The sequence below is a fragment of the Pseudorasbora parva genome, chromosome 18, assembly GCF_024679245.1.
Source record: "Pseudorasbora parva isolate DD20220531a chromosome 18, ASM2467924v1, whole genome shotgun sequence".
Taxonomy (NCBI): domain Eukaryota; kingdom Metazoa; phylum Chordata; class Actinopteri; order Cypriniformes; family Gobionidae; genus Pseudorasbora; species Pseudorasbora parva.
Window position 1 is genome coordinate 23,249,897 of NC_090189.1, and position 25,933 is coordinate 23,275,829.

General features: G+C 38.5%; 3 protein-coding genes and 3 non-coding genes across 7 annotated transcripts; 5 read left to right on the plus strand and 1 right to left on the minus strand.

Moving 5' to 3' along the window:
- The first annotated feature begins 250 nt into the window (after nucleotides 1–250).
- Nucleotides 251–19,256, plus strand: supt6h (SPT6 homolog, histone chaperone and transcription elongation factor). Its single transcript, XM_067422915.1, has 37 exons — nucleotides 251–378; nucleotides 1,038–1,148; nucleotides 1,254–1,415; nucleotides 1,983–2,056; nucleotides 2,172–2,352; nucleotides 2,448–2,529; nucleotides 5,261–5,516; nucleotides 5,605–5,706; nucleotides 5,812–5,925; nucleotides 6,793–6,882; nucleotides 6,981–7,123; nucleotides 7,203–7,351; nucleotides 7,433–7,543; nucleotides 8,950–9,079; nucleotides 9,165–9,315; nucleotides 9,652–9,806; nucleotides 9,917–10,109; nucleotides 10,210–10,349; nucleotides 10,797–10,914; nucleotides 11,019–11,095; nucleotides 11,187–11,322; nucleotides 11,404–11,541; nucleotides 11,800–11,967; nucleotides 12,102–12,229; nucleotides 12,333–12,540; nucleotides 12,684–12,831; nucleotides 12,992–13,134; nucleotides 13,226–13,366; nucleotides 13,502–13,697; nucleotides 13,781–14,019; nucleotides 14,726–14,839; nucleotides 14,957–15,081; nucleotides 15,167–15,279; nucleotides 15,363–15,437; nucleotides 15,547–15,725; nucleotides 15,823–16,019; nucleotides 17,890–19,256. The coding sequence occupies exons 2-37, from the start codon at nucleotides 1,049–1,051 to the stop codon at nucleotides 18,077–18,079; spliced, it is 5,166 nt and encodes a 1,721-aa protein (XP_067279016.1). The 5' UTR covers nucleotides 251–378; nucleotides 1,038–1,048; the 3' UTR covers nucleotides 18,080–19,256.
- Nucleotides 19,257–19,551: 295 nt separating this feature from the next.
- Nucleotides 19,552–23,546, minus strand: rab34b (RAB34, member RAS oncogene family b). 2 transcript variants are annotated; one of them, XM_067422987.1, is made up of 11 exons: nucleotides 23,300–23,546; nucleotides 23,102–23,214; nucleotides 22,744–22,826; nucleotides 22,054–22,119; nucleotides 21,843–21,944; nucleotides 21,694–21,758; nucleotides 21,568–21,619; nucleotides 21,404–21,485; nucleotides 21,129–21,219; nucleotides 20,531–20,634; nucleotides 19,552–20,413 (listed from the first exon to the last, which is right to left on the minus strand). In XM_067422987.1, exons 2-11 carry the CDS (start codon nucleotides 23,156–23,158, stop codon nucleotides 20,384–20,386), a joined length of 732 nt encoding a protein of 243 aa, XP_067279088.1. In that variant the 5' UTR covers nucleotides 23,159–23,214; nucleotides 23,300–23,546; the 3' UTR covers nucleotides 19,552–20,383. The 2 variants fall into 2 exon arrangements, with proteins under 2 accessions (XP_067279088.1, XP_067279087.1); XM_067422986.1 differs by having other exon boundaries at nucleotides 20,527–20,634; nucleotides 23,300–23,543.
- A 1-nt stretch (nucleotide 23,547) lies between these two features.
- rpl23a (ribosomal protein L23a) lies at nucleotides 23,548–25,849 on the plus strand. Its single transcript, XM_067422989.1, has 5 exons — nucleotides 23,548–23,695; nucleotides 24,335–24,515; nucleotides 24,764–24,940; nucleotides 25,510–25,579; nucleotides 25,788–25,849. Exons 1-5 carry the CDS (start codon nucleotides 23,671–23,673, stop codon nucleotides 25,800–25,802), a joined length of 468 nt encoding a protein of 155 aa, XP_067279090.1. The 5' UTR covers nucleotides 23,548–23,670; the 3' UTR covers nucleotides 25,803–25,849.
- LOC137047213 (small nucleolar RNA Z17) lies at nucleotides 24,611–24,682 on the plus strand. Its single transcript, XR_010899179.1, has one exon. It is a non-coding gene; the product is annotated as a small nucleolar RNA Z17 (small nucleolar RNA).
- Nucleotides 25,375–25,439, plus strand: LOC137047208 (small nucleolar RNA SNORD42). Its single transcript, XR_010899174.1, has one exon. It is a non-coding gene; the product is annotated as a small nucleolar RNA SNORD42 (small nucleolar RNA).
- Nucleotides 25,651–25,718, plus strand: LOC137047209 (small nucleolar RNA SNORD42). Its single transcript, XR_010899175.1, has one exon. It is a non-coding gene; the product is annotated as a small nucleolar RNA SNORD42 (small nucleolar RNA).
- Nucleotides 25,850–25,933: the final 84 nt, after the last annotated feature.

A 25,933-nucleotide genomic window follows, 5' to 3' on the forward strand; every position in this document is an offset into this window, starting at 1 on the left:
CGCGCCGTCTTCAGGTTCGGAGAAACTACGCTGTCTGTCGGGTAAAAATGAGATTAAGTTCGTTTATGATACAAGATTATGTGATAAACTTTAATAAATAATAAATATTTGATAAATAGCGATACATATTTTAATTAGCATTTTCTCATTTGGCTCATGCCATAAACGGTCACAACGATATCTATTAAATATCAGTTCTTTGTGAACAAATGAATTTATCCCGACCGGAAGTTAAATCTGTTTTTACCGGAACGAGAATTCCACCGTAACCCTCAGCCATTTTTTGTTGTCACTATCAAGCTTCTCAAAAAGTGACGCTTCGTTCTTCACCTCACCGCTTATTTGCAATCATTTAATCGAGCTTCCTCGCAAGGGAAAGTAAGTGCTCGATGTTCAGTCTCAGGCAGGTGTTTTTAAAAGTGGCATATAAATCCTGGGGCTGGTTTTCTGATCGCACAGGTTAGCTGTTAGCATGTGGGCCTTGATCTCCCACAGCGTCGCGTTATAATCGTTACGGGATTATTTAAAAAAATAAAATAACTTGTTGTTTACTGTTTACGTTTGATTCATCGCTATCTCTCAAGGTATAGCTATATTATCTTGTGAATTGTGCGTCCCAAGTTCTTTGGCTAAGCTAAATTGTCTGGATATCAAGATCATCTCGATATGTCTTTTGGTATAAAAAGGCCTGTATTTACAAAATTAATTATTAAATGTTATGTCTTAACGTACTTGACATTAACATTAGGTTACCATATAAAACACATTAGATATCTAGTGCAGGAATAACCAGTAAAGATTATATTTGCCATGATGTGATCCAGTCAGTCTTTTGTTTACTGATGTGAGCGATGTCTTGGATGCATGACCTGTAAACTGTTGTATTATTTTCAAATGGAATTTTGCCGATTATAATAGGGGTACTATTGTTTCAATTCAACATTTCATACTTTAATACTATCAATACCCCAAATCCATTAGATGCTATACCATCCCATGTAAAAAATAAAATAAATCCTCTTTGGATTTGCACACAGGCCTTGCAAACATGTCTGACTTCATCGAGAGCGAGGCTGAGGAGTCAGAGGAGGAGTTTGAGGAGAAAGATCTGAAGCCCAAGAAGACGCAGAGATTTATGGAAGATGATGGTAAGATTTTTCTCACTTAAAGCCACATCCAGTGAAGGAATAGTACCAGAAACCACATTTTAGTGTTCTGCTGTATTTGATTAATTGATTGTGATGTTGATATAGAAGAGGAAGAGGAAGAGAATACTGAAGATCAGGATGAGCATGGAAACCTTAGAGGTCTCATTGATGATGGTGACGTGGAAGAGGAAGAGCCGGGAGAACCGCAAAGTGGGAGAGAGGACAGTGACTCTGGTGAAGAGGTCCGTCCTCGGCGCAGAAAACGAAGTAGGTTACTCTGATAAGTCCGAATTATTAAATCCTTCTGTATTGTTTTGTTCTCTCAGTTTGCTAATGAGTAATGTTGTTCTCATTAGGGCTGGGTGAAATCAAATATTCACAATATTATTGTATGTACAATATGACAATATGCCAAAGGACATAATAAATGTTTGATTATAAATGTTTTTACCTTACTGGGAATCGATAAGCAGAATCTGAATTGGAATCATTAAAATTCAAATAATATCCAACCCTAGTTGGGATGATTCCTTGATTGATTGACAACTAGTCAGTGTCAATTTTAGTGCATCATCACTCAGATTTGTTCAGGAGATACTTGCATGTGAATACTGTAACATACGTGTACTGTTCATTTAGATAATCATGTCTTGATTATTATGACTTAAACTAGATTTTTACATATTGCACTTATTATTTTGAATAAATTTGGCTACAATTATGGTTCTAATTTAAAAAAATAATAATGACTAAACGAAATGTGTTTTTCTATACTGGTTTTCTATTTTACTCAACCATAATTCTCATTAAAGATTGTGTGTTTGTATCTGTCAGGTTATGATGATTATCTGGATGAAGATGATCTGGAACTTATTGAGGAAAATTTAGGAGTGAAAGTAAAGAGGAGGGTGAGTCACCAAAGTTCCTGCCTGATCTAGATTGCAGGTTTTTCACTAATTTAACTCATATCAGTTATCCACTTATGCGTTCAATTTTAAATTAATAAAAAATAATGCCGTTTAGAAAAAGAAGTACTCTCGTGTCAAAACCATGGATGATGAGGGGGAAGATGATGAGAAAGACATGATCGCTGATGAGATCTTCACTGGGGATGGAGACGGAGATGGAGAGGTGGAGGACAGAGAGGCTGTGGACACACTTCACCAAAGAGATGATGAAGAGGAGGAAGATGATGAGGAATCTGGTAGAAAAGACATTTACTCAATTCATCATGGATTTTAATTATTGTGCTGCTATTCTGTGGAATTTTAGTGATATATTTTTCTTCAATATTTGCAGACATTGATGATTTCATTGTGGATGATGATGGACAGCCTATCACTAAAAAGAAGGGAAAGAAATTCTCTGGCTATACTGATGCGTAAGTTGTGTAAACTGTCAATCGTGTTTTGTTTATGTAAATATTGACTCCCTTCTTGCTATGATGGACTAAAGCCCCGTTTCCACCAAAATTACCCAGAACAATTTGTACCAGGAATTTTTTTACAGGAACTTTTCTTCCCCCAGACCTGCAACTGTCAAAAATTCAGATGCAGATCAAAAATTTCACCGCAATCTAAAGTTTAGAAGATTAGGCAAATTAGTCTGGTGATGTAGGACTGCGCGCGACTGCTCCTCTAAGTCAGTGATGGACAGTAATCATTTTTGCGTGATACTATCCACATTTTCAAGCACTTTTTTTGGCATTCCGATTGAAAGATTTAGAAGACTGTTTACATGAGACGTTATCTAAACCGATCTGGTGTTTACATGTGATGGCTTTCAGTCGCAATCATTTTGTGACATGCAGTTTGTCTGCCGCATCAAAAATGTCAATGCTGTTTTCTCCAGCAGCTGGAATGTGTTTACTGTAGCCATAGCAACTCTTAATGGCCACCAGGACGCAGTTAAAACTGCCTGTGGCAATATACGCTGTGTCATTATTCCAACATTATCTTCATAACTTACGAAATAAAAAGTTTACCCCTCAGCCTTCACGTAAAAAGGATGCACACTTAAAAGTAATTGGGTCAGGTCGTTTACATGGTGAAAAAAAGACTGTAAAAAAATGAATAACGAGTATGAAAGAGATTAAAGCTGTGCTGCTTTGGCTGGTTATGTATAGGTTTACTAAAGAGGTAATTAACAACGACAGTAAAGAGCACTAGCATATTCAGAAAGCTTGTAAAGCTAGATTTAAAATGACAATGTATATTATTATCAGCTATTACGGACATTGAACGTGAGTAGGGCTGGGACGGTATAGATTTTTTTTTACCGCGGTTGAAAAGCAAGAAATTCCCGCTGTTCTGCGGTAAACCGCTTTTAAACCCGTGATACAAAAAAAGAAGAAGACGTACAACAGGCGTGGCGCCGCGCCCCCTCTTGCACGTCTTGTTGTGAGTGCCACACACATTAATATTTTTCTATAGTTTGCTCTGTAAATGAAATTGAGAGTATAACTAATGCATATATGCTATTTTAAATACTGTACTGTATTCCATATATATATATAGCCTACATTTTACAATAATAAACGCGCAAACATCCATTTCATAAGCATGCATGTTTATTTTCCGTCAGTGAAACAACACATTGGCTACAGCCTGTAAAACATTTAAATGATTATAAGTAAATAATGGTAATCTTAAGAATATAAGAAAATTAAATATTTGTTTAAAAAATATTTTTTTTATAGCCTATTGCCCCGGAAATGCGTCATGCCGGTCTGCGCTTTAAGATGAATGTGGAACACGAGCTGGATAGACATCGTCTAGAATATCTTCGTCTTCATGTTTTCTCCTGATGTTGCAAATCAACACTTGTTTTAAAACGTCTGAAGAGTGAATTTTATCTTCCACAGGGTCAAGACATTTAGGGTATGTTTGATTATTCACTGCTAGAGAAAACGAAAGTAAAACGGCTGCGTGTGAACTGCGCTATTCAAATAAACTTGACGCGCCTCAAGTTTAATGATAAGCACAAACTGTTAAATAATATTTCGTCCTACAGTGTTTTTCTACTTTACCACAGTAAAAGATGTGAACGGGTGTAATAGACTTAAGCACACGAAAGGAAGGAACGTTTATAATTCCCTGCAAAAATGAGTGCGACGGATGACCAGATTGCAAAATAGAATTTAAAAGATGGCTAATCTTAAATTGTGCTTAGCCTCCCTCTCTCATTCGGGATGAATCCATAGCCTGTTTTCATGGCTGCGATGTAACATCTGAAAATGTACTTCCATTGTAAACGCTTTGTCCTTTAGGCCTACCCCTGTGGTAAAAATCACGTAAAACAGCGTTCACATAAAAAAAACACTGGGTTAATATTATAGTTCGAAATTATAGTTTTAATTAAGTAGAAAATAGTATGAAAGGAGATATTAAAATAAAAAGTACGCAACTCCTCCTAAGTTGGAGTAAGAAAAATTTTCCCCTCACGTGCAAACTAGCGTGGATGAGTCCTTATTCGGGTTAGTAAAATAACAAAATGTAGTTTAAGTAGAAAACATATTTATGTAAAGAGATAAAATACAGAGTAGCCTATAGTAAATTATATATTTTTATACAAATAATTAAAAAAATTATGATAAAGTGAACATGCTAGTTTTTCTAGCAAAAAATATGAAGATTGGAATGTAAACCTTTTTTTTTGACCCGCAGTAGGCATCACGTGACTGTGGTATTGCGGTAAAACGGTAACCGTCCCAGTCCTAAACGTGAGGTGGCTGAGACAAACGTGCGCCATCAGCCAGAGCGCAAGACTGATATACTGAACGCAGAACGAACCTCGCAAAAGACTTTTAAAAATGCCGGTTGAAATAAAATGCTAAACCAATCAGCATGTTCAGTGCCCAAGTCCTGCCCTCGAAAGTTCCTGAACTTTGAAAAAGTACTACCTCGCGAGCAGGGCCGTTTGGAGGGGGAAATATTTACCCGGAACTTTAGACCCTGGTTCCTGCGGTCAAAACACACCGAGTACCACCCCAAAGGCCCTGGTTACTGGGTAAAGTTCCTGTGGTGGAAACGCGGCTTAAATCCCTGATTCAAATGGCCTTCAACCCTATTACATTCTTATCTGTAGTGTTGCTCTCTTTTCTAACATTCTAGTGCTTTGCAAGAAGCTCAAGAGATTTTCGGGGGTGATTTTGACTTTGCTGAATTCGACACTGAGGCATATGATCATGCGGAAGAGGAAGAGGAGGATCAGGATGATGAGTCATGGGATCGACCGAAGAAGCAGACCAAGAGAAGAGTTGGCCGTCGTAGCATCTTTGAAATCTATGAACCTAGTGAGCTGGAGAGCAGCCACATGACTGATCAGGACAATGAGATCCGCTCTACAGACATGCCAGAAAGATTCCAGGTGTGGATCAGCAATAAGCTGTTTATATAAGTGCGTTTCCTTTCGTGGGTGGGAATAAGGATATTTTATAACAACTTGTCATTTGCAGTTAAGGGCCATCCCTGTAAAGCCTGCTGAGGATGATGAGCTGGAGGAAGAAGCTGAATGGATTTACAGGAATGCCTTCTCTACACCAACCATCTCCATGCAGGTAGGAACTGAACGTTTGTGTATCATAATTTTTATATCATGGAACTAAGCTAACTTGTTTTTTTTTCCATTAAACTGACTTGTTTGTTATGTTTTTGCTCTGTAGGAGAGCACAGACTACCTGGATCGTGGGACAACCACTAATTTCAGCAGAAAAGGCCCCAGTACTATTGCTAAAATCAAAGAAGCCCTCAACTTTATGAGGAATCAACACTTTGAGGTACAGTCGTTGGGGGGTATATTAGGGCCGCTTATGACACACCAAGCCGTCAGTCGATCATCTATGAATGTCTGTCCAGCTAATCTTTGCAGCACTTTCCTCACGTCCGGCAGTTTGACCCATTCAGCATGTAGAATTGGTGTCGGGCCATCAGTGATAGAGATCATGCTGATTGGCTGTTTAGTTTATTGAGTCAGTGCACAAGAATAAAAGCAAAAGTGATGAAAACAAGCAAAGACGTCAAGACAATACAGACAGAAGGCTGTTGTGATTTTGTGTTGTCATACCTGAGCATTCCAATACGCAAATATTTTCATAAGAGGCCACCTGGAATGAAGAAAGTGATCAATATGATTTATATTCAAAATAAGCAAGCACTGCTTTTTTTATGATTTGTATGTCTGTTGTCCTAGTTTTGGTTTGTCTTTTTGAATGACTAAGGATATGATCCAACCAGAGTGTGAGTTCCATCAAAGGAGAACAAACACTTTGTTCGTGAAGAGACCGCAAATGCGAGGACGTTAGATGCACTGGTGTGACCTAGGAAAAAATGTAGTCGCACCCTTATACATTTTAGTGCCCCCAAATTGGTTGCATTTTAGAGCCCTGATGACAAATATACATAATTTTTACCTTCTGATATAGCTGTTATTTTTTTTCCTTCATGTGCAGAACGCATATGCTAGTTGACAGTCGCCTGTAGTCCTTTTGGTGTGTTCAATCACAGCTTTTGTTCTGGACGCAGATGATGCAATGAGACAACACCGTTATTTCTTTGATGTCAGCTTGGTGTGTCACAGCCTTTAAACTTACCTAATAGACCTATCAAGTGGTATTGACTTGTCTCTTCTCTCTTCCATCCTCCAGGTTCCCTTCATTGCATTCTACAGGAAGGAGTATGTGGAACCAGAGCTGAACATTAATGATCTGTGGAAGGTGTGGCAGTGGGATGAGAAGGTATGGGCACAATCAAATGTTCTCAATGCATTGTGGTTGCTGCTTTTTTTTTTAAATTTAACTGTTACATGTGGATCTTTATGCTGTTTTCTCATCAGTGGACTCAGCTGAAGACCAGAAAGCAGAACCTGACACGTCTTTTCCAGCGAATGCAGTCTTATCAATTTGAGCAGATCTCAGCTGACCCTGACAAGCCATTAGCTGACTCGACTCGTCCCCTAGACACTGCTGATATGGAGAGGTACGAGTACCAACCTTTCACACTTTCTAACATATTACGTGGTGTTCACAGTAATCACTAGTTTCTTCTGCTTTGACAGACTGAAAGATGTCCAGTCTCTTGATGAGCTAGGAGATGTCTACAACCACTTCCTGCTCTACTATGGCAGAGACATTCCTAAGATGCAGAATGCAACCAAGTCCACCAAAAAGAAATTGAAGAAGATCAAGGAAGTGTCTGAGGAAGATGGTAGAGCTGTGTTTTCATTAAATGAGCCAATTATGATGTTCAACTATGCATTAGGCTAACTCCTATTTTTTGTTCTTGTAGGGGAAGAACCAGAAGTAGAAGAGGAAGAGGAAGAAGAGGAGCAGAAGGGGCCAGATCTGAAACAAGCCTCCCGTAGAGATATGTACAGCATCTGCCAGAGCGCTGGCCTTGGTGTGTACATCCTGCAAATATAAAAAAGACTCAACTATTTATATTTTTGAACGAAAACTCTTTACTTGATCTGCTGCAAAACAAATGTATAGCAACATTTTATTTTTCAGTAATGCGAACTGAAGTGAATGACACTGATTATCTCTTCATTATAGCACCTGTAAGTGGGTGGGATATTATAGGCAGCGAGTGAACATTTTGTCCTAAAATTGGATGTGTTAGAAGCAGGAAAAATGGGCAAGCATAAGGATTTGAGCGAGTTTGACAATGGCCAAATTGTGATGGCTAGACATCTGGGTCAGAGCATCTACAAAAATGCAGCTCTTGTGGGGTGTTGCCAGTCTGCAGTGGTCAGTATCTATCAAAAGTGCTCCAAAGAAGGGACTGTGTGAACCGGCGACAGGGTCATGGCAGGCAAAGGCTCATTTATGCACGTGGGGAGTGAAGGCTGGCCTGTGTGGTCCAGTCAAACAGACGAACTACTGTAGCTCAAAAGAGGTTAATGCTGGTTTTGATAGAAAGGTGTCAGAATACACAGTGTATAACAGTTTGTTGCGTAAGGGGCTGCACAGACTCAGACCAGTCAGGGTGCCCATGTTGACCCCATAGCTTCTGGTTCACATCAGAACTGGACCACGGAGCAATGGAAGAAGGTGGCCTGGTCTTATGAATCACATTTTCTTTTACATCACATGGATGGCTGGGCAGACATGGGAAACAAATGGCACCTTGATGCACTATGGAAAAAAAGGCACGCTGTGGAGGCAGTGTAAAGCTTTGTGCAGTGTTCTGCTGGGAAACCTTGGTTCCTGCCAGCCGTATGGATGTTACTTTAGCACTTACCCAAGCATTGTTGCAGACCACGTACACCCTTTCATGGAAACGGTATTCCCTGGTGGTTGTGGCCTCTTTCTCCAGGATAATGCTCCACAAAGCAAAAGTGGTTGAGGAATGGTTTGAGGTACACAACAATGAGTTTAAGGTGTTGATATGGCCTCCAATTTCCCCAGTTCTCAATCGAATCGAGCATCTGTGGGATGTGCTGAACCAAGTCCAATCAATGGAGGCCCTTACTTTGCAACTTATAGAACTCAAAGGATCTGCTGCTAACATCTTGGTGCCAGATAGTACAACACACCTAGTGGAGTGTGCCTCAACGGACCAGGGCTGTTTTGGCAGCAAAAGGAGACCAATAACGCAATATTAGGAGTTATATTATTATTATTCCTGATCTGTGCATAATGTTTTATATATATATATATATATATATATATATATATATTATATATAAATAATAAAAATAATATAAATATAATATAATATAATAAAAAATATTAAATGCTTATTGCATAAGGACAGTGTAACAAAATTATGAATTCATAGACTTAATTTTTTTATTTTATTAGATGGTCTTGCCAAGAAGTTTGGTCTGACCCCAGAACAGTTTGGAGAAAACTTGCGAGACAGTTATCAGAGGCACGAAACTGAGCAGTTCCCTGCAGAGCCTTTGGAGCTAGCCAAGGACTATGTGTGCAGGTAATGGATCAATGCAGACTTTTACCCTTTGCTTACATTTTAAATGAGCAATTTGCATATTTATTCATGCATCATGTTTTCATAGCCAATTTAGCACCCCGGAAGCTGTTCTGGAAGGTGCTCGCTACATGGTGGCCATGCAGATTGCCCGTGAACCTCTGGTCAGGCACGTGCTCAGACAGACCTTTCAGGAGAGGGCCAAGATTAACATCAAGCCAACTAAGAAGGGAAAGAAGGTTAGTACTTAAAGACCTACCTTATATTATTTAGGAAGTGTCAGTGTTCTACCATCGTTTTATTAACTGTTTTATTTTTGTTTGTCTTCTGTTCTTTTGCTCAACCATATTCGTCAAGGAAAGGGTATTAGCAGAATAGCAACTTTCCCATCCCAGCAGAGTTCTGTTGTGTTAGCGCTTTAGCTAGAATGATGCATGTAGGCATTGTTTTTGCTTTGCTACAGTTACCATAGTGAACTTCTATTCAAACCCAGACTGAACTGATGTGCCAGTTACTGCATTGTTTGCTCTTTTGTCAGTAATTCCACATGAACTAATGTCTATCATGTTTCCCAGGATGTGGACGAGGCACACTATGCTTATTCCTTTAAGTACCTGAAGAACAAGCCTGTGAAAGAGCTCAGTGGAGATCAGTTCTTGAAGATGTGCTTGGCTGAGGAGGAAGGCCTGCTCGCCATAGACATCTGCATTGACCTTGTGGGAGTCAAAGGGTATAGATTTGTCCTGAATTTTAGCATGATTAAAAACCTGGAAACAATTGAGTTATATATAAGGGTTATATACAAGAGTTGCTGAGTAGTTTTGTTTGTCATCTCTACAGGTATGGAGATCAGACATATTTTGATGAGATTAAGCAGTTCTACTACAGGGATGAGTTCAGTCACCAGGTGCAGGAATGGAACAAGCAGAGAACACTTGCCATTGAACGTTCCCTTCAGCAGTTCCTGTATCCACAGATGGCCAAGGAACTGAAAAATAAGCTTATCGCTGAAGCCAAGGAAAATATTGTTAAGGTGCCTCATTGCATGCATTTCCTTTGAAAGCTACCCAACAGTTTCTGAACCAAACTGTGGCCTAAAACATTGATTTGTGTTTCTTGTGTCTGTGGTACAGTCTTGCTGTAAGAAGCTGTATAACTGCCTGAAGGTGGCTCCTTATCGGCCTGATCAACAGGTAGAAGAGGACGATGACCTTATGGATGAGTCACAAGGAAAGGGTATCCGTGTACTTGGTGTGGCCTTTGCTTCTGGCAGGTACATATTTGTTCTAAATGAGAGAATATTTCACTTGATTTTGAATAGGGGATACATCAGCACTATTGGTTATTGGCAAATATTGGGTATTTAATTTGCATTTTGGTTCTCTAATTCTCATTTAAAGTGAATCACATGTCAGTGAAAAACATTCTCGTTTAATATTTTTTTGCTATGTGATTTCAATCCTTCTCATGGTGTTTATCCTAGAGGTTGTTACAGTTTTGTTTCATTAATATGAATCTGTGATCCCTAAATAATTTTACATTTTCATACACTATTTTATTTAAATAATATTTTATATTTATATTTTTAATAGAATTTTAATAATGACCATTTATCAGTTATTCACCAAAATTACATAATGATCAGCTTGTCAGCATTGGCCAGAATTATTATATCAGTCCTTTGAATGCTATATGATCATGTTTGCTTGTGTTTCTATAGAGACACACCAGTTTTCTGCTCTCTCATCAATGGTGAAGGAGAGGTTGTGGACTTCCTTAGGCTACCTTATTTCCTTAAGAGGAGAAATGCTTGGAGAGAGGATGAAAGAGAGAAAAAGGTGAAGAAACAGAAGTCCTGCAAACCATTTACAATTGAGCTGTTTGTTTATTCTGGTTAGATTTCAGTATTGTGGTTTTTAAAATGTATGTTGCATTTCCATAGCTTCAAGACATTGAAAACCTCAAGAAATTCCTTCTTAGTAAGAAGCCACATGTTGTTGCAGTTGCTGGGGAGAATCGGTATGTTTATTGTTGCTAAAAATGTTACCAATTTTTTTAAGTTTGCGACTTTTATTTAGCCGCATGTAATGCAGTATCTGGATGTGTTTAGCGATGCTCATATGGTGATGGAGGACATCAAGCGCACCATCAGTGAGCTGGAGCAGGACTCCTCTCTGCCTGCGGTGGGAGTGGAGCTGGTGGACAATGAGCTGGCTGTGCTTTATATGAACAGCAAGAAGTCTGAGGTCAGTGCAGTGAGATAAACACATTTTACAGAAGGCTAATACCTTTCCTAATGTTTCTTTCACATACTGCTCCTCTCATAGGCGGACTTCAGAGACTACCCACCTCTGCTTCGGCAGGCTGTGTCGGTGGCTCGAAAGATTCAGGACCCCCTTGTGGAGTTTGCCCAAGTCTGCAGCTCCGATGAGGACATCCTGTGTTTGAAACTGCATCCCCTACAGGTACCAGCCCATTCTTTTTATCTATTTACTTGCTTTATGTAATTTATTTAAATACTAGTTTGTTTCGGCACCTGGTTTAAAAGGGTTAACATTTTGGCTTTCATCACTATTTATGTAAGTCTTTCTTCCAAAAAAATAATTAAGATTTTGTGGAGTTGACACAGAATGGCCCTATATTGTCAATGTCTTTTCATCAGGTTTAAGATTTAAGGGATTTGTGAATCAGTTCTCATGTATTATCATGTACATGTTACTCAGGAGCATGTAGTGAAAGAGGAGCTTCTGGGCGCGCTCTACTGTGAGTTTATAAACCGGGTGAACGAGGTTGGTGTGGATGTGAACCGTGCCATTGCTCACCCTTACACCCAGAGCCTGGTCCAGTACATCTGTGGCCTCGGATCTAGAAAAGGCTCACACCTGCTCAAGGTGAGACGTTCTTCAAAAATCTATATTCTCACTTTTGATATTCTATTTGTCTAGCCAATGTGTTAAGATATTTTGCTAGAACTAAATCACACAATGTTAAAAAACAACTTCTGCACCTTCTCAATGTTCCTCAGATTCTTAAACAGAACAACACTAGGTTAGAGAACCGGACACAGTTGGTCACCATGTGCCATATGGGACCCAAAGTCTTTATTAACTGCGCTGGCTTTATCAAGATTGACACTGCTTCTCTTGGAGACAGGTAAGATACTAAATGTAATGCATGTGAATGACCACCAGCTCACTCTGAATTATGCGGCATACAGCCAGAAGAGATGTAGAAATAAAGTCTTTTTACTCTGCAGCACTGACTCCTACATTGAGGTTTTGGACGGTTCTCGTGTGCACCCCGAAACGTATGAGTGGGCGCGTAAAATGGCAGTGGATGCTTTAGAGTACGACGAGTCAGCAGAAGATGCCAACCCAGCCGGAGCGCTAGAGGAGATCCTTGAGAACCCAGAGAGACTGAAAGACCTGGATCTGGATGCCTTTGCTGAGGAGCTGGAGAGACAGGTGAGCTTTGTTTTGGTCTTAATTTTGGATAGTATGCTTATGTTTGTTCTGTTAGCAGGCGGATTTATCCAAAGCAACAATCAAGGAATACAGCGTAAGCTGTTTTTCTGTAACCATGTCTTTTTTTTCCCCCTTTCTTTCAGGGTTATGGCAATAAGGGAATTACACTGTATGACATCCGAGCAGAGCTCAGCTGTAGATATAAAGATTTAAGAGCCCCTTACAGGCCTCCTAACACTGAGGAGGTCTTTAACATGCTCACCAAAGAAACACCTGAGACCTTCTATATTGGTAAATACCACCTGAATGTTTTTAGATATTATAAAGGATCATAGAGTAATCTATAATTATAAACCTACAGATTTACATGTATTATAGTGTTCTTTGGTATTTGTGGTGATCTGTATTGACACGGTTGGAAATATTTTTGTTAATCTTTGTGCACATATAGGTAAACTCATCACCTGTGTGGTAACTGGCATTGCTCACAGAAGGCCACAGGGTGAAAGTTATGACCAAGCCATTCGTAATGATGAGACGGGACTATGGCAGTGTCCTTTTTGCCAGCAGGACAACTTTCCTGAGCTCAGTGAGGTGGGAATATTTTCTGTTACTTCTCAAAGCAATGAGATCATGGAAATTTTTGCTTTTGCACATCAGCAAGCTACAACGTTTTTTTTCTCAGGTTTGGAATCACTTTGACAGCGGCTCCTGTCCTGGTCAAGCCATAGGTGTGAGAACCAGGTTAGATAACGCTGTCATGGGCTTTATCCCAACCAAATTTCTTAGTGACAAGGTGGTCAAGCACCCTGAGGAGAGGGTCAAGGTGAGCTAATCTTGTATTTCCTTTCTTTACTTTATCTGTCATTCATTTAAAAGCAATATACATCAAATATGTCACCTTATAAAAGTTCTGGAAATCTCCTTTTGACACACTTATATGCCTGGATCTCACTGTTAGGTTGGCATGACCGTGCACTGCCGCATCATGAAAATTGACATCGAGAAGTTCAATGTGGACCTCACTTGTAGAACATCTGATCTGGGTGACAAGAACAACGAATGGAAGCTTCCCAAAGACACCTATTACGACTTTGATGCTGAGACAGATGATGTTAAACAGGAAGAGGAGCAAAAGAAGAAACAGCAGAGAACCAGTCAGTATTGATTAAATCTCTTTTGAGAGCATTTATCATCTTTTCAAGTGATGCAGGTTTGACATACTTTTTCTTTTCACTAGCTTACATTAAGCGTGTGATCGCTCACCCGTCCTTCCACAACATAAACTTTAAACAAGCAGAGAAGATGATGGAATCCATGGACCAGGGTGATGTAGTTATTCGACCCAGCAGTAAAGGGGAGAACCACCTGACAGTCACGTGGAAGGTGGCTGATGGGATCTATCAGCATGTAGATGTACGTGAGGAGGGCAAAGAGAATGCCTTCAGCCTTGGACATACTCTCTGGATCAACAATGAGGTGAGCTGTTTCTACATCCAACATACATCAAACATGCATTGATTAACATTGAATGTTTTTAAAAGTCTCTTATACTCATCAAGACTGCTTTTATTTGATCAAAATTACAGTAAATAAAAAAAACGATTTGGGTAGATGACAGAAGCAGTAAAAATGTTTTTTTGTGTGTAAAACACCACTTTTGAAGAAAAAAATGCATATGTAGTGTGGAGTCTGATATTTGAGAAAATATAAGGCCAGGTTTATTAATCCTATTGTGTATGGTGTGAAAGATCAAACATTTTGTAAGTATCTGAAATGCTACTACTGTGTCTAATGTTCGAGATGAGTAAAATAAAAACTAAAGGAATTTGCCACAATATAAGATAAATGCAAGTAAATGTAACTATCACAATATTGTAAAGAATTGTGTGTGTATATGTATATATATATATATATATATATATATATATATATATATATATATATATATATATATATATATATATATATATATATATATAAAATTATATTTCTTATCACAGGTGAAAACAGTTGCTTACTGTTTTGGAAAACATTTGTAATATGTTATTTCTTTTGATCATTTTAATGTATCCTTGCTATATAAAAGTATGAATCTTGACCCCAAACTTTGTAATGATAGTAAAAAAGCACACTCACTCATACAGTATATCTGAAATCTAATGTTAGTTATGGTTGTCTGCAGGAATTTGAGGATCTGGATGAAATCACAGCCAGATATGTCCAGCCCATGGCTGCATTTGCACGAGATCTGCTCGGCCACAAGTACTTCCACGAGTGCAATGGAGGTGATCGGAAGGTATGTTATAATTCTGGAACAACCATTTTTCTGTTCCCTTCATATTGATTTATACACTGTTAGAGATAACGCAGAATATGAAGAGTTGTGCATTTATCCTTTATTGCCTTTGGACAGAAAATGGAGGAGCTTCTCATAAGGTCCAAGAAAGAGAAGCCGACATTCATCCCCTACTACGTTTCAGCTTGTAGAGACCTACCGGGCAAATTTCTCCTGGGTTACCAGCCTAGAGGGAAGCCGAGGTAGTGCTCACCACCCAACCAGAACAGGGCAATAGACACATCAGTTGGTTTTTGTAATGTTTTGCTTTGGTCTTTTGTTTTGCAGAATAGAATATGTAACCATCACTCCAGATGGCTTTAGGTATCGGTCTCAGATATTTTCTACGGTCAATGGTCTCTTCCGCTGGTTCAAGGACCACTACCAGGATCCTGTGCCAGGTTAGTAGTCTCCATCTGAACCCCAGCTCTGGCCTAGTGTCATTTATTATTCCTTTTAATGCAATGTTGTTGTCTCTCTGAAGGTGTCACACCAACCAGCAGCAGAACGCGAACGCCAGCATCAGTGAACGCCACACCTGCAAACATTAACATTGCGGGTATGTCAGACATGCAGACGTCTTCCCTGAAGAAAACTTGGCTTTCGAAAGCTGCTCAGATGATTATTCTTATAAATGTATTTTAAAACACACACCTGTCCCCTTTTAGACTTGACTCGAGCCGTCAACGCTCTCCCGCGAAACATGACATCCCAGATGTTCAACGCAATAGCAGCTGTTACAGGGCAGGGCCAGAATCCCAACACAACGCCGGCCCAGTGGGCCTCGAGTCAGTATGGTTACAGCGGCGGCAGCAGTGCAGGAGGAGGCGGCAGCAGCAGCGCTTATGTATGAGACCTGCACATATTTACTTTTGTATCCTACTGAATCAAAACAGAGCATGCAAATATTTAACACTCTTCACTCGGCTTTTCACATTTTCAAGGTATTCGCAACGCCCCAGCAGCCGATGGCTACACCCATGATGACGCCCAGCTACTCTTACACCACCCCTGGCCAGCAGCAGGCCATGACCACGCCCCAGTATCCCAGCAGTACACCGCAGTCCTCACACGGACACCATCCACATTCGTCCTCCACTCCATCGTCCTCCTCATCGAGAGTGCGGACTCCACAGCCCAAGTGAGTGTTTTTTCAACACACAGAACCATGTTAGCCACATCACACAAAGAAAAATCAGTGCGATTAAACTTTAATTAGAATTTTAATGTTGTTGCGTCTGTTTGGGCTGATGTCTGCATGCCGTCAGTGCAACAGAGTTTTTTATGGAGAGGTGTTCCAAATCTATCTTCCATCATACGTTTTATATATTATTCAGGTTTTTGGTCACATGAAGCTACATCTTTGCGGCAGAGAAAGTGACAGAGAAAGAATCTGGTTATCTTTTCAGTTATCCAGTTATCCTTTCTCTAAACTCTTGTAATTTGGTGTGGTTTAATAAACACCATATTGATTATCGAATACAAAAATCCGGATTGTGTTTGAAAACGTAAATACTGGTTTATTTTCTTTTTGAAACAAAGTTGTGCAATACTTTGTGTGCCAGATTAATATCATATGACCATATTTTTGCTTTCCCATAAGCACCATCAAAATAAATTTGTTTCCCCACACAGTTTTATCTAATGTTCAAATTACATTCACATTAATTTGTTGTGGTGATCAACAGAAAAGATTAAAAAGTGTCTTCTGTGTGAGCAGTAGGGGTGTAACGGTACACAAATCCGACGGTTCGGTACAATTTCAGTGCAGCATTTTTACAAAACTGCTTTTTATTTATTTTTATTCAACAGTGGTTTACTGAAAAAATTGTGTCAGTCCTTTAAATTAATTGAATTATAACTAAAAATGTCTTAAAAATAATGCTGTAAATATAGGGAGTCCTTACTTAGCCTCAATTCAGTTATTTATTTTTAGATATAATAATGAACACTCATTAGCTTCACATAAGGTAATTTTATCAACTATCAATTCATTGTTGAAATAATTTACTCACGACTGTCAAATCATGACATATTTATTTAAAAATAGGCTACATTAAATAAACAAGACATCACTAACAGGTTCAGTAGAATATAACAAATATAGGCTAATATAATGAATATATAGACTAATATAGTAAATATATAGGCTAATATAATGATTATATAGGCTAATATAGTAAATGTATAGGCTAATATAATGAATATATAGGCTAATATAATGAATATATAGGCTAATATAGTAAATGTATAGGCTAATATAATGAATATATAGGCTAATATAGTAAATATATAGGCTAATATAGAGAATGTATAGGCTAATATAATGAATATATAGGCTAATATAGAGGATATATAGGCTAATATAATGGATATATAGGCTAATATTATGAATATATAAGAGTTTGTTTCTCTAATGAACTAACAGCCGTGGACACTGAATGACTTGCCTGAGGTAAATGTTCTCAAGTTGTTTTGTTTTTCCCCGGTTGAAACACCGATTGAGTGATTACACGACAGGATGCATTTCAGTAAGTTGTAATGTATCCTCAACATAACATACCTTAAGAGATATTAATTCATGTTTATTCTTTAGGAAGAGATGATTGCGTTCACTCGCGCGCCGCATCCCCATTTGAACTGACAGTGATCAGTCACGTCACATTAAAGAGCAACAAAACGGCATTTATCGTTTAAATTTTGTGATAAAAAGGACTGAATACTTAATATGTTCATGTGGGGACTCGGATTGAAGTGTGTTCTGAGCTTAAAACAAGCCGACTGTTAACCGGAACCGGACGGTACAAACGTGCACCATACCGGAAGCCCTATACCGAAACGGTTCGGTACGAATACGTGTACCGTTACACCCCTAGTGAGCAGTGCTTCATACATCATTATAATATTGACAATGGCATTTTCACTTAAATATCACTGCAACATTTGTTGTGTGTGGTTTATATTATTATGATGTACCATGGTTTAAAATATTCCATCTGCGTTCCCTGCAGGACAAGTTCCCACACTGCCGTGGATTGGGGGAAGATGGCTGAACAGTGGCTGCAGGAGAAAGAAGCCGAGCGGCGAAAGCAAAAGACGCCTCGCATGACGCCCCGACCTTCGCCCAGCCCCATGATCGAAAGCACGCCCATGTCCATCGCCGGAGATGCCACTCCCCTCTTGGACGAGATGGACCGATAGGAGAGAAGTGGAGGTGTTCAGACATCTCTTATAAACCCAATCCATCCGCATCCCATCTCTCACCCTACGTCTTTTGCTCTTTCGCTGCTAGAAGTATTTCTTTGTCGTTCAGAGCTACTGATACAAAGACAAACACTTGAAATATGGTGATGACAAACCGATTTAGGAAATGGACCTACAATATACGTTTGTCACAAGGGTTTTCTTTTTTTGTGTGTGCAAAATGCACCTCCTTTTTCATTTGTTTTTTAAACGAAATCTCAAAAGGAAAGGCTTAAAGCATGAGACGCTGCATGATTGTGCCTATGGGAGCTGGTATTCAAGACATCATAAGATCATTAGTTCAAGCCCACTCAGAGAGCTTTTCTTTTTGTATCTGGCTTAAGCATATAAATAAAACCCTGTTTCGGTATGAACCAGAGCACTGTAATGATTCAAAATATGTGTTCTGTTGAGCTGTTACGCAAAACTCTGAGAATAAAGCACTCGGGAGATTTGCAAAGCTATTTAGCTACTTGTTTATCTACTCTAAAATGAAGTATGTGACTTTAAAAGACATCCTGAAAAATGCCATGTTTTTCTCTACCATTAAAGTGATCAGAGCACATGCATTTTAAATTCTAAACTTTGAAGAATGTTTTTAGGGTTTGCTTATCCCATTCATTTAGCTGTTCGTTTTTGAACTTCAGAATCATATGTCACTGCTAGTAATGTGCTTATACAAGTAAACTGAACTATTGTGCTATAAGGTATTGAGACCTCTGCTGAGGTTTTTTTTTCTTTTTTTTCTTGCTTTTTCAGTTTGGATGCTGTTTGCGTGTATGTGAATGCATCTTTGCTGACCAGACTTCCTGAAGGTGTTCGCACACATTCTGTTCTAAACGGTGTCTTTTTCCCTTCATGTACAATCCTATGTATCACTGTAGACAAGAAGTGTGACGTTTAAGCAAAGAGAACTTTATGAAGCTGCTTATACTGTGACAATATTTTCACGCACCAAACATTATTCTTATGAACCCCCCACAATACATAGTGAATCTTCGAAGTTCATTTAGCACTGAGGCTGCATTATGCTTTCAGGTCAGAAAGTGAGCTCTTGTGTGTCCGTATTGTTCAGTGTAAATCACCGCTGACATCCATTTCATTTCTTTCCTTTGATAAAATTGTCAAAATTAAAGTCTTCTGATCCAAGTGTTTTTATTCAAGTAGTCAGTCTATAATGATTTCAGTTTAGTAAAGAAGAGGTTTGAGTGTGTCTTCATGCTTGAGACTATAGATAATTCATTTGCAGACAGCTGCAATTTTAAGATACGGCTGAAGGCTGCATTATGCCGTTTTCCATGTGACATTTGTTGGAATTTTAATTCCAAGAGACTCAAGCAGATTCTTCAAAATGTCACATGTAATGCAAAGCTACTGGTGTACCAAAATCTCCTTTGACACCATCCATACTTAAATTCATGTCAGCCTTTATTGTCCTATGAATCAAGACTTGAGAGGACATTTCAGTACGGAATACAATGATCTATACATGTTTGTTGAGTGATACTTTTCCATTTACGTCTAACAATCCTTTCATTTAGCTCACAGTGAGAATCTTGTGTTTTGGAGCAGACGGCAGCAGAGCCTGTGGTCATGAGTGCTGGCATATGTATCATATTAGCCAAAGAAACTCATGATGCAATGAAAAACAAGGGCTGCATTTACAAAAAATCCACTCGGAACTGCTAGGAGGGCATTTAATGTGACCTCTTAAGTACACTTCACTAAACACTGCTGTTTGCTAGCACAGAAATGAAAAGGCAGAACTCATTACCATCAAATTACAAGGATATGCATCATTTTATGTAATACTGATAGACTTAATGTCTGTAAAATTACACCAAGTATTTATAGATTGTAGATTGCATTCATCTATGGCACTGCGTGGGGTCAAAGATGAACACGTATAGACAAAATAATACTTAATCCTGGTTAATTGAGAGCCTATGACAAACTCACTCACTGTGTATCCACATATCCATGTAATACAACTATGATGCAGAAAATTTAGTAAAAGTAGTGAATTCATAATTTAACAAGTAAAACGTGGCATAACAGTATTCTTCACTTTCAGGTGGATTCTTGTTGAGATTCCCTCATTATCTCACTGGCCAGTTCTCCTGTTTGTATTATTTTCTTTCACCCAGAGATTTGTGTCAGGGGTCAAAGTCTGAATTTAAGGGTCACTTCCATCTCCATATGTGTTCAGATCCATAGAAACGTGTACATTCAGTCAATGACAGCAGTTTGATTGCCTCTTCTTCAAATGTTCACCACAATTATTAGAAATTTCTGTGGAGTGAACAAAATATTTGCAACTAAGAAAAGATGACCATGGGGAAAGTAATATTTTTTGGATCCCTTTAAGACATTTGTTACTTGGACTTTATTGACAAAGAACTTACTGACAATATCACCAGCTTGTCTTGAATTGTTTCTCTCCATCTCAGATAATACAGTCGCCTCAAATGTAAGTGATGCAACCCGGTGGAAGAAGTCTCTTACACTTTCCCCTGTGGAGGACAACAGAGACGATACATATGATGTCATCAAAAGTTTGGAATCACTTGGAATTGTTGACAGAAAAAGAAGTCTTTCATTTTCACCAAGACTTTTTTTCACCAAGTATTTATTTGATCAAAAATACATTAAAAACAGCAACACTGTGCAATATTATTATCATTTTTAAATTAGTGTATTCATGCGATGGCAAAGATGATTTCCAGCATCATTACTCCAGTCTTCAATGTCACGTGATCCTTCAGAAATCCTTCTATATGCTGATTTGCTGCTCAATTATTATCACTTACTGGTGCTCAGTTATTAATATTTTCCTTATTATTAATAATAATGTTAAAAGTTTTTGCTGGAAACCATGATAATTGTTTTTACAGTTACATTTATTACACTTCATCTAGATGTTATTTTGATCTGCTGTTACAACCTCATGTATTTTAGTTCAGACATAGTTTGATGGCATTCAAAACACTTTAACACTTTTCTGTACCTGACAGTGCAGAGACGGCCCAATATTCTGCTCTGATCTCCTCAGAGAGTCTAACAGCCTCTTGCTCCATTTGGGCCAACTGGTCTGGGTGCTGTAGGAAAGAAAAATTCACCTAGACTAGTTATCTCAAGGAAACACTTTTTTAGGATTATTTATATAATTTCATGCATCCATATCCATTTTTTCTTTTAAAAAAAACATTATGCCAACATTGTGAGAGCCACAGTGTGGTGATGTCTTTGTAATGGCTTGTAGGTGATAATTTGACAACTCACACTTAGATCCTTCTTGGTTCCAACGAGGAAGAGGAGAACACTAGAAGGGTCATTGTCTCTCATGGCATCTTCAAGCCACTCTCTGAATAAACAGAGACAGGTGAGAGAAAACTGACAAGTTATTCAGACAAGTGTTTCAAACTAAATAAGTGGTCATACTCTACCTTGCATTATCCAAAGAGTTATAATTGCTCAGGTCAAATACAACGATGATGGCTGGGAACAAAATACAAATTGTTTTTGCATAATACACAGCAGGCGTATATGATTAATATCGTCTGCTTTATTACCTTGAGCTCCTCTGTAGTAAGTGGATGCAATGCATCTAAATCTTTCTTGACCTGCTGTGTCCCACCTGCAAATGGGAAAAGGTCCACGATAGAAGGATGCAACCATATGAATGAATGTTAAAACCATAAAATAAATGCACAAAACTCACAACTGCAAACTAAAGGGCACCCCCAGGACCTCAAATCTCTCCATTTCAAAATCCACTCCAATAGTCGCCTTGTATGTCCTGTCAAATGTGTCTTTGCAGAATCTTCAGGTCAGAAATATAAACAATTATGGTTAATCAAGCTGTTTTAATGTTATTCACACACTGTTGGAATTATAATTGATGATAGTAAATTAACATTACAGACTCTTACCTATTTATTAAACAGGTCTTTCCAACTGCTACATCACCAACTACAATGACCTTGGCTACATTTAGTCTGAAAAAATTGTGAACATTTACAATAAAATAATGTTAATTTAAGCTGCATTGTACATTCTATCATAATATCCAACCTAAACCAATCTACAGGAATTGCATGTGAAGTTTTGCCTAAATTGTGAGTACCAGACAAAGGTCCCAATGGGGAAAAGGCTTAATAAATGTTAATGGAAAATATCAAGACAACAGGATTAATGGAAAGCCTATTATAATAGCAAAACGAATAATTGTGCGTGTATGTGCGACCTGGTAATCCCTACGTTATGGGGACAAAATGTCCCCACAAAGATGGCAATATCCGAAATCCTTGTCCTTGTGGGGACATTTTTAGGTCCCCATGAGGAAAACATCTTATAAATCACACAGAAGGAGTTTTTTTGAGAAAGTAAAAATGCAGAATGTTTCCTGTGATGGGTAGGTTTAGGGGCAGGGGCAGTGTAGGGGGATAGGATGTACAGTTTGTACAGTATGAAATCCATTACGCCTATGGAAAGTCCCCATAAAACATGGAAACACGACATGTGCGTGCAAGCGTGTGTTTGTGTGTGTGTGTGTGTGTGTGTGTGTGTGTGTGTGTGTGTGTGTGTGTGTGTGTGTAAGGGAGACAAAAAGAGTAACTTACCCTGTTTTCTGTCCTTGACATGCCTCTCTAACAGTAATATTAAAGCCATCTTTAGTGTGCACTGCAGCATCCCTTGTAAAGTACTGAATAAATAGATTAACATAAATGAGTTAGATTAGGCTTTAAAAATTTGAAAGAAAACCAAACAAAAAACAAACAAAAAAAACATCACCATTACATAAAAATCTGGTCCAGTTAAGTACTGGCCTCTAGAATTACACTCAGTGGGTGATTCAACACAATAATTCTACAATGTGAGTGTCAAGTGTTAACTCTGAGAAAAATAAAACTAGGAAGAAGTATAAAAATGCGCATTAAGACTAAATTATTAACTAACAAAAATTACAGAAAGTTTTACCAAAGGGAGTTCACAGATAATCCTGTCTCCTTTCACAGGGGGTAGAGAGCTCATCATGTGAGAGCTTTAACAAGACCACACCAATACAAACACTGAACCATTCTGTCCTGTGACTAGCGGGATAAACAAACATAAAACATAGACATAAGAATAATAATAATAAAACATAATGTATTTTGGAAAAAAAATACAACTTACCTCGAAAGGCAGAAGGCTTATTTTGTTCCATTCTACGAGTAGCCTATTTTAGACTTTAAAAATCCGCATTAGGTTATTATTTAATCGACACATTTTTGTTGTTGAGGCAAATATTAATTTGTAGGTTATTAGGTTATTTTTGCGACAAATGCATGAAATATAAACAAGTAATCGTTAAAAGTTTTACTGCGTGACTGTGCTCAACATAAGCCCTATCGCCCCGGTATCCTGTGGCTTCGCTCGTTATTTACACTGCACAATTGAACTACAGAACCCGTAATGCCTAGCAGTGTTCTCGCGATGACTGAGTCTGTTAACGCGAACCCCTGTGATATACTGAAGGAAACCCCTCTCGTTCTTCCTTTCCCAACATGGCCCCGAAGGCGAAGAAGGAAGGTGCGTTAGGTTTTTAGATTTTACATTATAAAAATAGTTTATTCTGGTTATATATACATCTACATTTTCCTCTAAATGTAGTTGATACAGTTATGCTTGTGTCGGGTGGTTTTATTGTGCGAATGGAGGGAAATAACATTGGTTTTAAAGCAAGAAGTGCCGGAGTGAGACGTCCTTAGTCAGGTTGGCGGTTAGCAAGCTAACATAATTGAGCCGCATGCGCTCGCATTGCGTCATTAAATGAGACTGGCCGCGTGTTAAAACTATTAACCAGTTGGCATAAAGTGGTTATTTACCTTCTAATTGGATTATACAGAGTAAAATAAAGTAAGTGACACCTCGCTAGCTTGTCATCCGTAGCTAGCAAACACACGTGGCTATCCGTTTCTCATTCATTATCAGTCAGTTTAGTGATTTAAAGAGTCGTTCACTCAGCCTCAAGCACAAATGTTGTGTTTGAGGCATTTTATATCTGCTGCTTGAAGGTAAACACCTTAATATTTATGTACAAATGATGTGACTGGAAGTCCCTTAACTTTTATAACAAAGCAATACAAATGATGTGACTATGCAGTTACTCATTCGTCGTAGAAGTTAGATTGTTTTGATAATGGTCATAATTTGTACAAATTTCTGCAGCTGTCCCGGCCAAGACTGAGGCCAAGTCCAAGGCCCTTAAAGCCAAGAAGGCTGTGCTGAAGGGTGTCCACAGCCAGAGGAAGAAGAAGATCAGGACCACCCCAACCTTCCGCCGGCCCAAGACCCTGCGTCTAAGGAGGCAGCCTAAGTACCCTAGGAAGAGTGCTCCACGCAGAAACAAGTGAGACCCTACATGCTATTTGATGCTTTGTGACTCCCTAAAGTCCATAGTTCATTTGTTACTCTGCTGTGATGAATTATAGTTATGAATGTCAGGATGCAAATGATGGGAATTGCGATCAAAGCATGAAATTATGTGATTACAAATTTTTAAAACACTGATGCATCCTCAATTCAACATTGAGATATAGTTTAAACTAAAGCATTGCAGAGCTTGCATGAGTTGATTGACATCTCTCTGTCTGCCAGGCTGGACCATTATGCCATCATCAAGTTCCCCCTGACCACCGAGTCAGCCATGAAGAAGATTGAGGACAACAACACTTTGGTGTTCATTGTTGACGTCAAGGCTAACAAGCATCAGATTAAACACGCCGTCAAGAAACTGTATGACATCGATGTGGCTAAAGTCAACACACTGATCAGGTAGAACTTAGTTTAATCAAAGTATTTTAAAGCAGTGGTTCTCAACTAGGGGTCCAGGGGCCTTAGCAAACTTCCAAGGCATTCGCAAGATGACTAATGTAAACAAAACAAAATCAAACTCTAATCTAAATTAGAATGCTAAAAACATAGTCATTATGTATTTCTTGTATAATATTATAAAATTGTAAAATTCCCCTTCAGTATTTTTTTTTTTAAATTGAAGTTCATGTATGCTACAGTTGCTTCATTTAATATATCAATGCCATTTCCCATTTTCAAAAAAAAAGTTTGATCACAGCAGCAATACTGGAAAAAGCTGGGAGCCTTTGAATATTGTCGGCCTTTGAGTAAAAGTTTGAGAACCACTGTTTTAAACCGGTAGTTTTCTGGCCAATGAGGTCTGCTAGAATGATAATGGTTGTTGAAGCCCTGCTGTGCAATGATGTAAAGATAATCATTAATCTGAAATGTGATGTTATCAAAGGAACCGCTGATGCACAGGAAGAGCATTGTCAGACGTGTGATGGATGTGTTGAAATGTGTTCTAAATGCTTTATTGCTCCCTGCAGGCCTGATGGCGAAAAGAAGGCATACGTTCGTCTTGCACCAGATTACGATGCCTTGGATGTTGCGAACAAGGTAAATGAGTGAATGTCATGTTCACACATGGATCAAACTATAGATTGGCTGCTGAGGTTAATTGTCAATCTCTGCAAATGATGTAAACTATGATTCTGCCTGAATGATTGTGATGCATTCAAAGGAACCACTGATGCTTTTTATGTTTTTTCTTTAGTGAAATATTTGTGGTCCAATCTGTGCTGATTTTTATCTTATTTCTTTACAGATCGGCATCATCTAAAGTGCTCTTGGTCAGATGTACAGAAGAATAAATGTTTGTAAAAACAATTTCTGCTGTCGTTTCATTTGTTTGCATTTAAACTAGATTAGAATTTGTTTTATTGTTTTTTTTTTGCTTTTTCGTACCCAAAA

What these genes read in the sequence shown, in the direction of transcription:
- supt6h (XM_067422915.1), top strand. Translation starts at nt 1,049, where the DNA reads ATGTCTGACTTCATCGAGAGCGAGGCTGAGGAGTCAGAGGAGGAGTTT. An exon ending in GAGATTTATGGAAGATGATG is followed by an intron (nt 1,149 to 1,253) that starts GTAAGATTTTTC and finishes ATGTTGATATAG; the next exon opens with AAGAGGAAGAGGAAGAGAAT. An exon ending in CAGCCTAGAGGGAAGCCGAG is followed by an intron (nt 15,082 to 15,166) that starts GTAGTGCTCACC and finishes TTTGTTTTGCAG; the next exon opens with AATAGAATATGTAACCATCA.
- rpl23a (XM_067422989.1), top strand. Translation starts at nt 23,671, where the DNA reads ATGGCCCCGAAGGCGAAGAAGGAAG. An exon ending in CCCGAAGGCGAAGAAGGAAG is followed by an intron (nt 23,696 to 24,334) that starts GTGCGTTAGGTT and finishes AAATTTCTGCAG; the next exon opens with CTGTCCCGGCCAAGACTGAG. An exon ending in AAAGTCAACACACTGATCAG is followed by an intron (nt 24,941 to 25,509) that starts GTAGAACTTAGT and finishes TGCTCCCTGCAG; the next exon opens with GCCTGATGGCGAAAAGAAGG.
- rab34b (XM_067422986.1), bottom strand. Translation starts at nt 23,158, where the DNA reads ATGATGAGCTCTCTACCCCCTGTGAAAGGAGACAGGATTATCTGTGAA. An exon ending in AAGACCTGTTTAATAAATAG is followed by an intron (nt 21,945 to 22,053) that starts GTAAGAGTCTGT and finishes TCTGACCTGAAG; the next exon opens with ATTCTGCAAAGACACATTTG. An exon ending in TTACTACAGAGGAGCTCAAG is followed by an intron (nt 21,620 to 21,693) that starts GTAATAAAGCAG and finishes TTTTGTTCCCAG; the next exon opens with CCATCATCGTTGTATTTGAC.